This window comes from Mustela nivalis (assembly GCF_964662115.1).
Source record: "Mustela nivalis genome assembly, chromosome: 5".
Lineage (NCBI taxonomy): Eukaryota > Metazoa > Chordata > Mammalia > Carnivora > Mustelidae > Mustela > Mustela nivalis.
This window is the reverse complement of record NC_139024.1, coordinates 24,469,175-24,483,189: the sequence shown is the minus strand read 5'-3', so window position 1 is coordinate 24,483,189 and position 14,015 is coordinate 24,469,175. Positions and strand designations below refer to the sequence as shown.

General features: G+C 43.7%; 1 protein-coding gene across 2 annotated transcripts in view; it reads right to left on the bottom strand.

The window, feature by feature from the left end:
• Positions 1-133: 133 nt before the first annotated feature.
• Positions 134-14,015, bottom strand: part of PDSS2 (decaprenyl diphosphate synthase subunit 2) — a 260,870-nt gene continuing 246,988 nt past the window's right edge. Inside the window, exon 8 of one of the 2 annotated variants that reach the window (XM_082732090.1) lies at positions 134-979. In XM_082732090.1, coding sequence (XP_082588216.1) covers positions 821-979 — 159 coding nt within the window. In that variant the 3' untranslated portion in view covers positions 134-820. Of the gene's footprint in view, positions 980-8,849; positions 9,779-14,015 lie in introns of those variants that run through there. The other variant, XM_082732091.1, reaches the window with a different exon arrangement.

Here is a 14,015-nt window from a genome sequence, read left to right as displayed (position 1 = left end):
CTGCCTCTCCATCTACTTGTGATTTCTCTCTGTCAAAGAAATAAATAAAAAAATCTTTAAAAAAAAAAAAAAGAAAGAAAAAAAAATTTTGGTCTTCTAGAAAGAAAAGGAAGCCATTCCTACTACAACCAAGTTAACATATGATAACATTTTAATCTCCTACTTCAAATATTTAGCATTACTTTTTCAGCAAATTTTTCCTAAAAAAAACCAACCCTTACCAAAGCCAGTAGCGCGAAGTGTATTCATACTGTACCTACAGATACAGAGACGTAATTGCAAGAAGACAAAGCACATTTTTTTTTCCTTCATTATCAAAACTATCGTCCCTTATAACAATTGGTCACTAGTTTTTGATTTGACAGTCCTCGCTGGTTGGCACCGATCGTGTTTCTCTTGACACCTGCCGCTTCCAGCTTGCTCTGCCCTCTCTAGAAGGCAAACCACAGGCCACCGCCCCGGCGCCATCCCGGGCTCGGTCCAATCAATAAGGACTTATTTCCTGTCCATTTGCTTGAGGTCACAGGAGCGAATCTCATTAATTATTTCTGCTACTGCAGCCTCAAGTGTGCTGCTGGCGTGACAAGTGAAAACTGCTTGACCTTTTTTCTTCTAATTTTGTTTGTAGCAGTTCCAAAAAGGAGGCAGGATTCATTTACCAATGTGATAAAAGGAAGGGTGAAAAATGGATTATGATTTTAAAGTCATTAAGACATTTAGATATGCCATCGCGAAAGCTCTCCCGATCCCCTCATCCCCCAGGTTTTTTGTTTTTCGTTTTTTTCCGGCTAACGAACAATAGTGTCTTTTTAATTTGGTGTCACGAAAATCTGGTCACTGCAAACACAATGTTTTCTAAAGCAGATCTGGCCTCCGAGGGAGGAAAGCTCTCCAGGGCCTCCAGTGCCTTGTTTCCATGGTAACGACACAGGTCAATAGCTGAAGTCACACCTTTGCCAGCTTTGATTGTTTCCCGCAACTGTTAAGAAACAAATGCACAATAAAAGTCAGTTTTTCAGGTACCACAGTTAAATTGGGGAGGGGAGGTGGACACGGGGCGGGGGGTGGGGGGGCACAGTGTGGATTCGTTGTTTCGGCTACGTTCTTTTTGAGGTAAAGAGGACACCAGTCCCTAAAGGTTTGGAGGCACTACCGTTCCCTAAGGCTGCTAGGTGTCTGGGCTCCGGAGGAACACAATTGGCTCCAATCAGCCTAATGACGCCTCCTCCCCCCGCTCCCACCCCTTGATATCCTGAAATGTGCCCCTCTGGGGGACGGCGGTAATGAAGGCGGAGGGCATTTACATCTCTGGCATTTTGAATGCAGCAGCCTGATATTCTTACGTGAGGAAGGCTTCATTAACATCCTACTTAGTGACTTTTTTTTTTTTTTTAATGCTGTAATGCTGACACAATAGTCCGTATGAAAATTCAAGAAAGACACCTTAGTTGAGGTCTGAACGCTACATTTTTTAAAAACTAAGAGCCTTTATTTGACTGGGAAGAATGAACTGAAACACACCTTTGTAAAGGATAAAGGAAACTCTTGCCAGCAAGTGGAGTTTATTTCTAATCCCTCTTTTGGATGACGGGGAAGGGCCAATAATAGGGTTACCCTTCAGAGCTGAAAGAGATTTATAGTGACTTGGTCAGCCTGCTTCCTTTCCTCCCATTTCCCTCTTCTCTTTCTCAGTGAATACCTCTACCTAACTCCCTAAATCAGAAACCTGGGGGCGGGTCCTCCTTCATGCCTCATTTCCGGTCAGTTCCTCTGGCCCCCAGAGACTGGGTGGGGCCAAAGGACAATGTTTTTTGTTTTTAAATAACAGGAACTTTCAGAATTGTCCTCAGTTGTTGTTGTTGTTTTATTTATTCATTTATTTGACAGACAGAGATCACGAGTAGGCAGAGAGGCAGGCAGAGAGAGAGAAGGGAAGCAGGCTACCTGCCAAGCAGACAGCCCAATGCGGGGCTCGATCCCAGGAGACTGGGACCATGACCTGAGACGAAGGCAGAGGCTTTAACCCACTGAGCCACCCAGGTGCCCCCAAGGGACAAGTTTTAGTCCATGAGTGGAGGGGGATGTAAGTCACTTCTGGGCGGTAGCATTTAAACCATCCGCATAAATCCCTCCAGAGCCTTCCCCAAGGTGGCTATACTGCCCAGCCACACTGGAGAAGTTCCTCTTGCTGGATTCCAGCGTGACCACAGTGAGCGCAACGGTGCCTCTCCTACCTGTGTGGGCCCTGGAGCATGGGCAAGGAACACATCTTGTTGTTTGAGGCCACAGAGATTGTGAGGTTGTTTGTATCCATCTGGATGGATGAAGTCTCTAGGTCCTAGCCATTCCGTCTCTTTTAGAGCTCTCAAATTTGTCCTCCCCTCTTCATGCTCACTGCCGCGACCTCCATTCAGATGACCATCATCCCTCGCCTGGCTTGTTTTATGCAACCACTTCCTCAAGAGTCTTCCCACCACCAGATTTTGCCCCTGGACTCCATCTGTCATGCTGCCAAGGAGAGCTTTATAAAATGCAAATGTGATCTTGTTTAAAACCCTTCACTACTTTCCAATACCCCTCAGAAGAGTCCAAGCTCTCTCATAAGGTCACAGAAGTCCTTTCCTGATCGAGCCCTTGCCCAGCCTGTGTTCTCCCATCATCATTATTTAGGGAAACTGCTCGCAGCAGTTCTCTCCCTTGAGACTGTTCCCGTATCTCCCCACGTCCTTCAAACTCCCCAAATTCCACTTGAGCGGAATATGCCCAGCTAGGCATGAGAGCCCTAAGGAGCTGGGTGCCCCTTCTTTCCCTTGGGGCTCCCCAAGTGCCCAGTGCCTATCTGAGTACAGCATTATTTTTTTTTTTAGATTTTATTTATTTGACAGAGAGAGACACAGTGAGAGAGGGAACACGAGAAGAGGGAGTAGGAGAGAGAGAAGCAGGCTCCGCGCTGAGCAGGGAGCCTGACGTGGGGCTCAATCCTCGGACCTGTGATCATGACCCGAGCTGAGCGTAAGGCAGACGTTTAAGGACTGAACCACCCAGGCGTCCCCTGGAGTACAGCATTATTATACAGTGTTGTACTTCTCCATTCCCATGTCTATCTCTTCCTTAGACTTTAAGCTACTGCATACAGCACGTAACACGAAGGAATAAAAGAAACAATCTGCTTTATTCCTCTAATTACACAGAGAAGAAAACAGAGGCTCATAGAAGCTCAGCAGCTCACCCAAGATCACAGGTGAGGAGTGGCACAGCTGTGGTCAGAAGCCAGGGTTTCCAACACCCCGTCCCGCAGTATCGAACACTACACTCTGCCAGAATCTCACTGCCCCACGGGTATTGCCACACATTGCACGTGAACTTCAGGGCTATTTCAGCCCAGGATGCCCTTGTCTCTTGCCAACCACTGAAAGCATGAAGGCACTCAAATGGTGGATTCGAATCCCACTGTAGCTTTATAATCTGAGAGGAGCCATTTAACTACTTGGGGTAATAGAGGCAGCTCCTTGTAGGACTGTTGGAGTCAACTACCTGAGACAGCACAGAGTGCTAGACAGTGTCTAAACACTACAAATATTCCAAACAACTTAAGTCTTCTTCCTCCTCAGGCCCTTAGAAAGCCAACCCATCCAAAAGATGAAGTCTTTTGTAGCTTCATGCACAACAACCTCAAAGGTAGTTGGAGTTGGATAAGGAAGGAAGGAGGGAAAAAAGGGGGAAGAAAAGCAAAAGGGAGGGAGAGGGGGGAGGAAGAGAGAACATGCTCTCAATTTTCATTATCTTTAATTACCCCAAACCTAAATTAGACAGGCCAACATTCTGTATTCTACACTTTAGGTTGGTACCTGCAGGCACATGCATAATAAATGCATGAGTGGATTTCAATGTGTGCAGACGTTAACTAAACACTTATTATGTGAAAGTACGATGATCCTTCTCTGCTTCACGGATCAGGAACTAGTTAAGGGTATACTGTAAAAAGCAGCAGAACTACGGGACGAATAAAGGACTATAAATGATCAAAGAAATAGAGATCAACTGGAATTAGAAGAGAGTCAAGAAGACCTTACAGGGTAGTGAGATTTGAGGCATGTTTGAGAATGTTGGTAAGCAGTTACAGGGTTGAGGGGAGCAAGGGAATCTTATCGAAAGAGCTTAAACAAAGGCACAGAGGAGACCAGAGTATAGTGTCCAGGGAATAAAGGTAGATTGGTGTGACAAGCCTTACAGGGATAAGTAACAGGGGATCCAGGAGGGCTCTGAAAACTAGGCTAAGAAATGTGAATTAAAAAAAAAAAAAATTATTATCAAATATTTTAAAAGTACAGAAAAGTTCAAAGACTAGAACAGGAGTTGGCAAGCTGCAGCTCGAAGCCCAATCTAACCCTGCTATTTTTATAAATAAAGTTTTATTGGCACATATCCATGTCCGTTCAGTTACATACTGTCTGTGGCTGCATTGGGCTCTAGTGGCAGAGCTGTACACACCCACAGAGCCTAAAATACTTCCACCTTCGCCTTCTCGGACTGGCTGCTGACTCCTTGTCTAGTGCAACACATGACCACATAACTACTGACAGTCAACAATTGTCAATATTTTGCTATTTTTGTTTTATCTACTTGTATGTATGTGTTTTCTCAACTGTTTGCAAATAAGCTGTGGGCAGTGGTATGCTGGCTGGTAAGTTACCTCTCCAGGGGAGGAGAAAAACCCGGTTTGTAGCATTTGCAGATTTTTGTGGTATAAAAACTCCCATCACAGCTGATCACAAGAGGCCAAGGATGGTGGAATCACAAAATTCTGAAATATTTAACAACAGGCTCTGAGCTGGCAGGACTTGGCTTGAACACATGTTGGGCTGCAGTAGGCTTCACCCTTGCTTTGACTGCAGCTCCTAAGAACTCTCTCCTGCATAACCAGAATATTGTCACAACTAGGAAAGTTAACAATAATTCTCCACCATTGTGTTATATCTAGTCCATGAGCAAATTTCCCCAGTTGGCTCTAAAACGTCTTTGTTAGTGGTTTTATTTTTTCCCCTGAATCACGATGAGTCCTGCTTCACACACTGCATTCATCTGTTACGACACTTTAATAATTTTCTCCCCTATGATATTGCCGTTTTGAAAGGATCAGGCTGTGTTGTGCAATTGCATTCTACATTTCTCTCCCTCTCTCTCTTTTTTGAGATTTTATTTATTTATTAGAGAGAGAGTATAAGCAGGGAAAGCGGCAGAGGGAGAGGAAGAAGCAGGCGCCCTGCTGAGCAGGGAGACTGCCTCTGAGATAGATCCCAGGACCCCTGATCATGACCTGTCATCAGCCTTTTGACAGACTGAGCCACCCCTGCATCCCTCACCTGGGGAACTTTAAAGTGCAGATATCTAGGCCCCAATCCTAGAGACGGATTTAATAAGGCCTAAAAATGCTTCTTAAGTCATTCCAATGATTAACCAGATTTGGGAGTACCTTACCTGCTGGGGAACATATTTTGAGTTACTGTATTTTAAAACAGTTGGGTTGGGAGCGCCTGGGTGGCTCAGTCAGTTAAACGTCTGCCTTCAGCTCAGGTCATGATCCCAGGGTCCTGGGATGGAGTCCTGCATTGAGCCCCCTGCTCAACAGGGAGTCTACTTCTCCCTCTACCCTTCTCACCCCTGCTCGTGATCTCTCTCTCAAATAAAAAAATAAAATCTTAAAAAAAAATAGTTGGGTTGGTTTGACACTTTTAAAAAAATATTATAGTCAACATTAATGAACTTTTTAAAAAATATTTTATTTATTTGACAGAGAGATCACAAGTAGGCAGAGAGGCAGGCAGAGAAAGTGGGGGGAAGCAGGCTCCCCGCTGAGCAGAGAACCCGATGCAGGGCTCGATCCCAGGACCCCGAGATCATGACCTAAGCCAAAGGCAGAGGCTTAACCTCCTGAGCCACCCAGGCGCCACAGGGTTTATACTGTTTTGACCACCATGTATTATGCACCTGTATGGCATGGGTGTGTAGTAGGTGTGGGAGATATAAACACAGCTGCTTCCTCTGAGGATGACCTGTTAGGGGGCTGCCCTAGGGCAGCAGAGCTGGAGGGGGTTGAAAGGACTGCTGAGGGACTGGACCTACAACTTTGGTTCTAAGAGATGCAAGAGATAAGACCACAATTAGAAAAATCCTTTTTTTTTAAATTTAAAGGTTTATTTATTCATTTGAGAGAGAGAGACAGGGTAAAGCAGGGGGAGAGGCAGAGGGAGAGGGAGAAGCAGATTCCCTACTGAGCTGGGAGCCCAATGTTGGGCTCAATCCCAGGATGTGGAGATCAGGACCTGAGGTAAAAGGCAGATGCTTAACCATCTGAGCCACCCAGGCTCACCACACCATTGGAAAAATTCTTTCCACTTTTGCTTTCACCTGCATTTTGACTGGGCAAAGCCTTAACAAATGCACAGACAGAACTTTCCATATTAAGATATGGCTAGAAGAGGCTGGCATGCCCTCTGGCCTTTATGGCTTGAAAAACATTTTTAGTTGTAGGGTGAGTGATGTAAAAAAATACAAAAAGGTGAATTACCAGTCTGTGTTTTTACTTCTCTGATATAGCACTTTAGGGCACTAATATAATTAAATCTCTAATTAAGTCAACTGAATAATTATGTAAGTGCAGCATCACCTGCAATAAATTAAGTCCAAATCCCTTGCTAGAGGATCCAATTAAAGACATTAACACAGAGAGAAAAAGATGCAAAGTACTTAAAGTTAAGTGCATTATTATTTAACATTTATTAAAAGGTGTTATTAAACACCTTTTCAGTGATAAATGTTGCTTTTATGAGACCCTTTTGAGAAATCATCATATGCTTTTGAAAACCATTTGGTTAAAAAAATTCTCTTAAATAGTCAAGACAAGCCCCTGCCATGAGATCTAGGCAGCTTTAGCAGAAGTGCGTGAGACAACTGCTTCTCTCCAATGAAACCAAAGAAAGACTTTCAGACCTGGTCGAAACCCAAGCCCAGTCTTATCTTCTCATCTCATTTTACAGGAGAAGGTAATTAGGATGAGATCGGCTGAGGGGTAAGAGCCAACAGCAAATCTGAGAAATGGCCCGGGTTTCATTTCTGCACATCCAGAGCTGTTCCTCTCTACAGCACTGGAACAGAATTGGAGAGAACCCCAAGTTTTCCTTTGCCCAAACAGAGAAAGTGCCATAGAGAATGGGGATGCTGAGACTCAGCTGGAAATTAGGGTAGACCTTGCTCTGTAGGAACTGGATAATAGAGACTAGGGAAGTCGAAGCCGTATGTTAAAGGGTTTTGTTTGTTTGTTTGTTTGTAATGGTTGAAAACACTTGAATAAGGAGGAGAGGTAACAAATGGCGGCCATGCTGTTACGGAAAGAGACCACTCATCTCCTAATCGAGTGGAGAAGTGGACCATGCTTCCCTAGGGATTAAGAAGATGGCAGAAACCAACATGCCGTAATGATAAAGGACTCCAACCTGGTACTAGACTCAGGGAAAGAAAGGACCAGTACGCATGGTTTTGGACACCCAGACCATATATTAGGAAAGCACATTTAAAAATTAGTGAAAAGACTGCCATGATTCCAAGAGATAATAAATGGAAATCGTTCAAGGGGGATGAGAGCCTCTGAAAAAACTAAATTTCAACTATGGTCATCATTAATTATAAAAGAGCCCAAAATAAACAGCTACAGAATAAGGTCTCTTGGGGCTCAGACTGGAAAAGGCCCAGGTATAAAGGAGCAGCATTTTGCCTCCTCCATTGCTGAGCCTGGGCTGAGCAGCTGTTCTGCACAGAGCTGCACTGTGGAGACCGGATGCTATCCCTGATTTGAAGGAGCTGACAAAGGAGAGGTAGAAAGCTGTGAGAATTGTGTGGCAATCCACCCCTAAGTCTGTATTATCACCAGGACACTTGTCACACATGTTTTTAAAGTGCCATTCCTCACAGAAAAATGTTCAGAAACAACCTCATCAGAATCTGCTGAAGACTGATGGGGGGTGCACAGGGGAAGGAGACGATGACAAAAATAAGAGGCATGAAAATATCACGGCAGTATGTCAAAGAAGGACAAGTGCTCTCAAATAGTCCCCAAAGATGGCGTAATATTAAGAGAAGACAAAGGAAACAGATAAGGAATGAATTAAAAACTGTAAAGATGAAAATAAATTCCATGAAGAGGGGACTTTAAGGATGAAACAGCCCGTTACAGGTCGTCAGGGAGGAGGCAGCTACCAACCTGCCTTAGGTCTGGCTTCCACCACTCCCATTCCGAACATAGTATTGCCCTTTTGGACAAATGACTGCACGACACCCTCACTGAGCCTGCTCCCCGCCAGCAGATTTCTCACTCGTTCTGCCTGATATCTCTGGCGGCACTTCCCCTCTCCGTCTTCCTCCTCACTCTGGAAACCCAGTTTCCAGTCTAGAGCACCTTGACAGAGGCATCCACTTACCTCGGTCCTCTTCATGCTCCCAGTGCACACAAATGGTCCTTTCCAGCTACTGAAAGACCTAAGAAATCTCAGAGATGAGAGATTCAACTGACGAATGTCTTCAAACCCAGGACAAAAGAAAAAGATGAGGACAGAGGTGCATCTGGACCAAAGACCAGTGAATTTACGCACAATGATGGCAAAATTTTAAAAAAGGTTAGCAAATAGATGGGTTGTGACCTCTAGAAAAAAAGTCAGTGCTGATGGCAGCCCCAGGACAGGTGGGTCACAATGAGCAAATCATTACAAAATATTCTTTTTTTAAAAAAAATATTTTATTTATTTATTTATTTGGCAGAGAGAGAGAGAGAGAGAGAGATCACAAGTAAGCAGAGAGGCAGGCAGAGACAGAGAGGAGGAAGCAGCTCCCTGCTGAGCAGAGAGCCCGATACGGGACTCGATCCCAGGACCCTGAGATCATGACCTGAGCTGACGGCAGCAGCTTAACCCACTGAGCCACCCAGGTGCCCCAAAATATTCTAATTTTTCTTTCGATATGGCCACTCACTGTTAGCCTCAGAAACAGTAAAGAGAGTATATTTGGGTTTTATTTTATTTTATTTAAAGATTTTATTTATTTGACAGAGATCACCAGTAGGCAGAGAGGCAGGCAGAGAGAGAGAGGAGGAAGCAGGCTTCCTGCTGAGCAGAGGGCCTGATGCAGGGCTCCATCCCAGGACCCTGGGATCATGACCTGAGCCGAAGGCAGAAGCTTTAACCCACTGAGCCACCCAGGCGCCCCCTTTCTTTCTTTTTTTTAAAAAGATTTTATTTATTTATTTGACAGAGAGAGAGAGCTATCACAAGTAGGCAGAGAAGCAGGCTGGGCAGGGTGGGGGGTGCTGGTGGAAGCAGGCTCCCTTTTGAGCAGAGAGCCCGATGCAGGGCTCGATCCCAGGACCCTGAGATCATGACCTGAGCTGAAGGCAGAGGCTTAACCCACGGAGCCACACAGGCACCCCCTCTTTCTTTCTTTCTTCTTTCTTTTTTTTTTTTTTTTAAGATTTTTAAAAAATTTATTTGAGAGAGAAAGAAAGCACAAGCAGAGGGAGAGAGAAAGGGAGAAGCACACTCCTTGCTGAGCAGGGAGCTCAACATGGGACTCGATCCCAGGAACCTGGGATCATGACCAGAGCCAAAGGCAGACACTTAACCAACTAAGCCACTCAGGCACTCAGTCAACTATATTTCAATAAAAAAAAAAAAGAAAAACAAAAAACAACCCCGATTTGGTTTCTTTCCTTTATCACAGTTCCATGGATTACCTGAATGAAGACGGAGAAGAAATATGTACTAGATTTTAATTTTCAGATGTCATATAGCCAGGAGAGAAAGCTAACACATGGATAGCATCAAAATCTTAATGGTTTTCACATATTGAAAAAAGACGGAGACTCGCGAGATACAATGTACAGGGATAATTGTATAGTTCTACAGGTTCTATAGGTTCCAAAAATTCATTGTACAAATGTGAACCTCAGTTTGACAGTGACTCATAAAGAAGTGGTGAGAATCTTTGCTAACCACATTCTTTATATAAGCCAAGACGGTGATATAGATTCAAGAAAATTTAGAAAAAAAGCCCAAACACAAACTTTGGCAGCATCAACAGAAGTACATATCCAAAACACAGGCAGGAATGGTCAGGCTGTACTGTTTGATGGTCAGTTTGTGGTTAGAAAACCATGCTCTGTCCTGGGTGCTATGGCCACGTATCAAGATGGGCATTCAGGGTTGCCTGGCTCCAGTATTAGGCTGAAGAGGTATTTGAAAACACGCACCTAAGGAATGTTTAACCTGGAGGAAAGGATTACAGGAGGAGATGAAAGCCATCTTCCAGCACCTGACGTGATCAAATGGAAGATGGAACAGTCCTGTTCTGTACGCTTCAGGAGACAGGACGAAGAGGTACAGGGTGAAATTTCTGGGAAACAGACTTCAACAGCAGGTAAGAGAGAGCTTTCAAACAACTAGAGTTGTCTAACAAGAGAATAATTATTTTTCACCAGCTGTGAAGCCCCTGTTTTTGGAAGTCCTCAGCAACTAGATGATCACATCAGAGAAGGGATGAACAAAATTCTTTTTTTTTTAAGATTTTATGTATTTATTTGGCAGGGGGAGATAGAGAGAGAGGGGAGAGAGAGAGACTGAGAGAGCACAGCAGGGAGAATGGCAAGCAGAGGGGAAGCAGGCTCCCTGCCGAGCAAGGAGCCCAACGTGGGGCTTGATCCCAGGATTCCGGGATCATGACCTGAGCCCAAGGCAGACAGATGCTCAACTGACTGAGCCCTTCAGGCGTCCCTATGAATAAAATTCTTAGCAGATGTGGGAGGTGGAACAAGGCAGCCTTCAAAGTCCCATCCAACTCCAAGATTCTAGCTGATAGTGCTTCAATTGAAAGGTCTTCCCAACTTCTGATTGGCAAGACTTGGTACAAAAGGAAAAGCTGTAATTAAAACTTTTCTCTAATATGATAAACATATTATGATAAACAAACAAATTGCAAACCACCTAAGAAACATTCGTTTTTCCTCAGAACAGCAGATTATCTGCAAGAGTCTACAGAAAGAAAATCTACTGATTTAACTAACTATCTTATTTCAGCAAAGGAAAGGGGACAGAAATAAGAGAATTTTTATTTTTATTTTTTTTTATTTATTTTTTTTTTTTAAAGATTTTATTTATTTATTTGACAGAGAGAAATCACAAGTAGGCAGAGAGGCAGGCAGAGAGAGAGAGAGAGGAGGAAGCAGGCTCCCTGCTGAGCAGAGAGCCTGATGCGGGACTCGATCCCAGGACCCTGAGATCATGACCTGAGCCGAAGGCAGCGGCTTAACCACTAAGCCACCCAGGCGCCCAAGAGAATTTTTAAAAAAAGATTTTATTTATTTATTTGACAGAGATCACAAGTAGGCAGAGAGGCAGGCAGAGAGAGAGGAGGAAGCAGGCTCCCTGCTGAGCAGAGAGCCCGATGCGGAGCTCAATCCCAGGACCCTGGGATCATGACCTGAGCTGAAGGCAGAGGCTTTAACTCACTGAGCCACCCAGGCACCCCGAAAGAAGAGAATTTTTAGTTCCTTCCTCGAGCACATGAATTCATGTGCCAAAGGACAAGAATGATACAATTCCCAATATTAAAATAGCCCATAATCATAACAATACTAGCAATAACAACAAAGACAACCTCACAGTACTTATGTGTGCCCAGCACTAAGACATACTTATCTTCAATCTTTACAACAGCCCTATGAGGTAGCTACTAACATTATTCTTATTTTACTGATGAACAAACTTAGATAAGAGTTAACTTGCTCAAGGTAACATGGAAGATAAGTGCTGGAGTCAAGATCCAAATACTTCTTGCTCTTAAGCAGCATGGTATAATGCTTTTCCTTTCACTCGTATGTGCACTGGGAGGCATATCAATTTCATCTGGAAGAGAACACCTATCTAGGTCAATAATGTCCTTTGCAAACCTGTGCCCCAAGGGCAAATTTTTTCAATATACATCATAGATTTTTTTTTTAAGATTTTATTTATTTATTTGACAGGCAGAGATTACAAGCAGGCACAGAGGCAGGCAGAGAGAGGGGAGGGAAGCAGGCTGCCTGCTGAGCAGAGAGCCCGATGCGGGACCCTGGGATCATGACCTGAGCCGAAGGCAGAGGCTTTAACCCACTGAGCCACCCAGGCGCCGCTACATCATAGATTTTTAAGAAATACATTAAGTCAAATAGCTTTGGATAAAATTCTATTTACAGAGATGATGGAAAATTGAAGCCATTGTTATATTAACCACGTGCCTCTATAACAATATATACATTTTTTAAAAAACCATAACTAAAAATGCCATATGGCTGCCAAACAAATGTCAGTAAGAACTGGAAATGGAAAATTTCCACATTTCTGCTAAGAAAAAGGCCATAAATATTTTAATTGATTAGGTATAATCTTCAGGTCATACTTTTTATTTTTTTAAACTAAGGCCCTGAATAAGGCTCAGATATCATCACCTCCACTTTATAAGTCACAAAACTAACATATTTTTACTTAACTCCTTAATATTGAAAACTCATTTTTACCAAAAATCTCAACCAAAGAGTCTGACTGCACTAATGGTACCTGCTGTTTCACACAATCACAGGACATCATTACCTCATGTCATTTTCACTATACTTCATTATTTTTTTAAAGATTACTTATTTATTTATTTGCCGGGGGGTGGGGAGAGAGAGAGCAAGAGAGGGAGCGCGCACACAAGCAGGGGGAGCGGAAGGCAGAGGGAGAAGCAGGCTTCCCAGTGAGTGAGGAGCCCAACATGGAACTCGATCCCAAGACCCTGGGATCACAGCAGAGCTGAGGGCAGCCGCTTAACCAACACAGCTATCCAGGCGTCCCGTTTTCACTATTTTTAAAAACCAATCTTGGGGGCCACCTGGGTGGCTCAATTGGTAAAGTGTCCGACTCTTGATTTCCGCTCAGGTCATGATCTCAGGGTTGTGAGATTGAGCCGCTGTGTTGGGCTCTGTGCTGGTTGTGGAGCTTGCTTGGGATTCTCTCTTTCCCTCTCCTACTGCCCCTCCCCTCACCTCATGCACATGCCCTCTCTCTCTCTCAAAAAAAATTAAATGAAAGCAATCACAGGGCTCATCATACTACATTTAAGTCATTGGATGGGGAACCTGAGTGGCTCAGTTGATTGGGCGCCCAACTCTTAATTTTGCTGGGGTCATGATCTTGGGGTCATGGGATCAGGCGCTCTGGGTGGGTTTCTGCACTCAGTAGGGTGTCTGCTTGGGGATTCTTCCCTCCCTTGCTTCTCCCCTGCTTGTGGTCGGTCACTCTCTCTTTCTCTAAATAAATAAATCTTGGGGACAAAAAAGTCATTGAATAAAGGACTAACTAATGAGTTCAAATTGACAAATATAATTTAGCCCATACTTTAACATTTTTCCATTCTCTTATAAAACATCAGAGTATTTTTTCTTTTGTAAAATAGTCTGGAAAACTCCTGCAATATGTATTAATCTTTACAATACTTTTAAAATAAGTTCTTTGTGTTCTTTTGCAGAATTAAGATCATTTTGTATAATTGTATGAGCATGTGTGACACACACGGCATTTGTTACTCTGCTCTTCTTTTCCCTTGCTGAGTCTTGGGACCTGAAGCCCCGTGGAGATGGGAGATAAGAGAAGAGGTTTGCTCTGGGAGGGACAAAATGCTGCTGTTTCCATATACGGCAGTTTTTCAAGAACCAGAGCAGAAACCCCCAGATGAAGCCACATAGGAACCTTTTTTAATCCAATAAGGGGATAAGGTGTTCTCCTCCTAAGACCGGTTAATCCATTTCTGCTGTTTCATAATATGAAAAACAACTGTAGAGAGGCAATGAGCAAACGTTAGTAGGGAAACTGTAGACTTGGACATGTGTGATCTTGGACATGTGAGGGCTAGGCAACTTCTCTAAGCCCTCATCTGTAAAATTGGAAAGATCATATCAT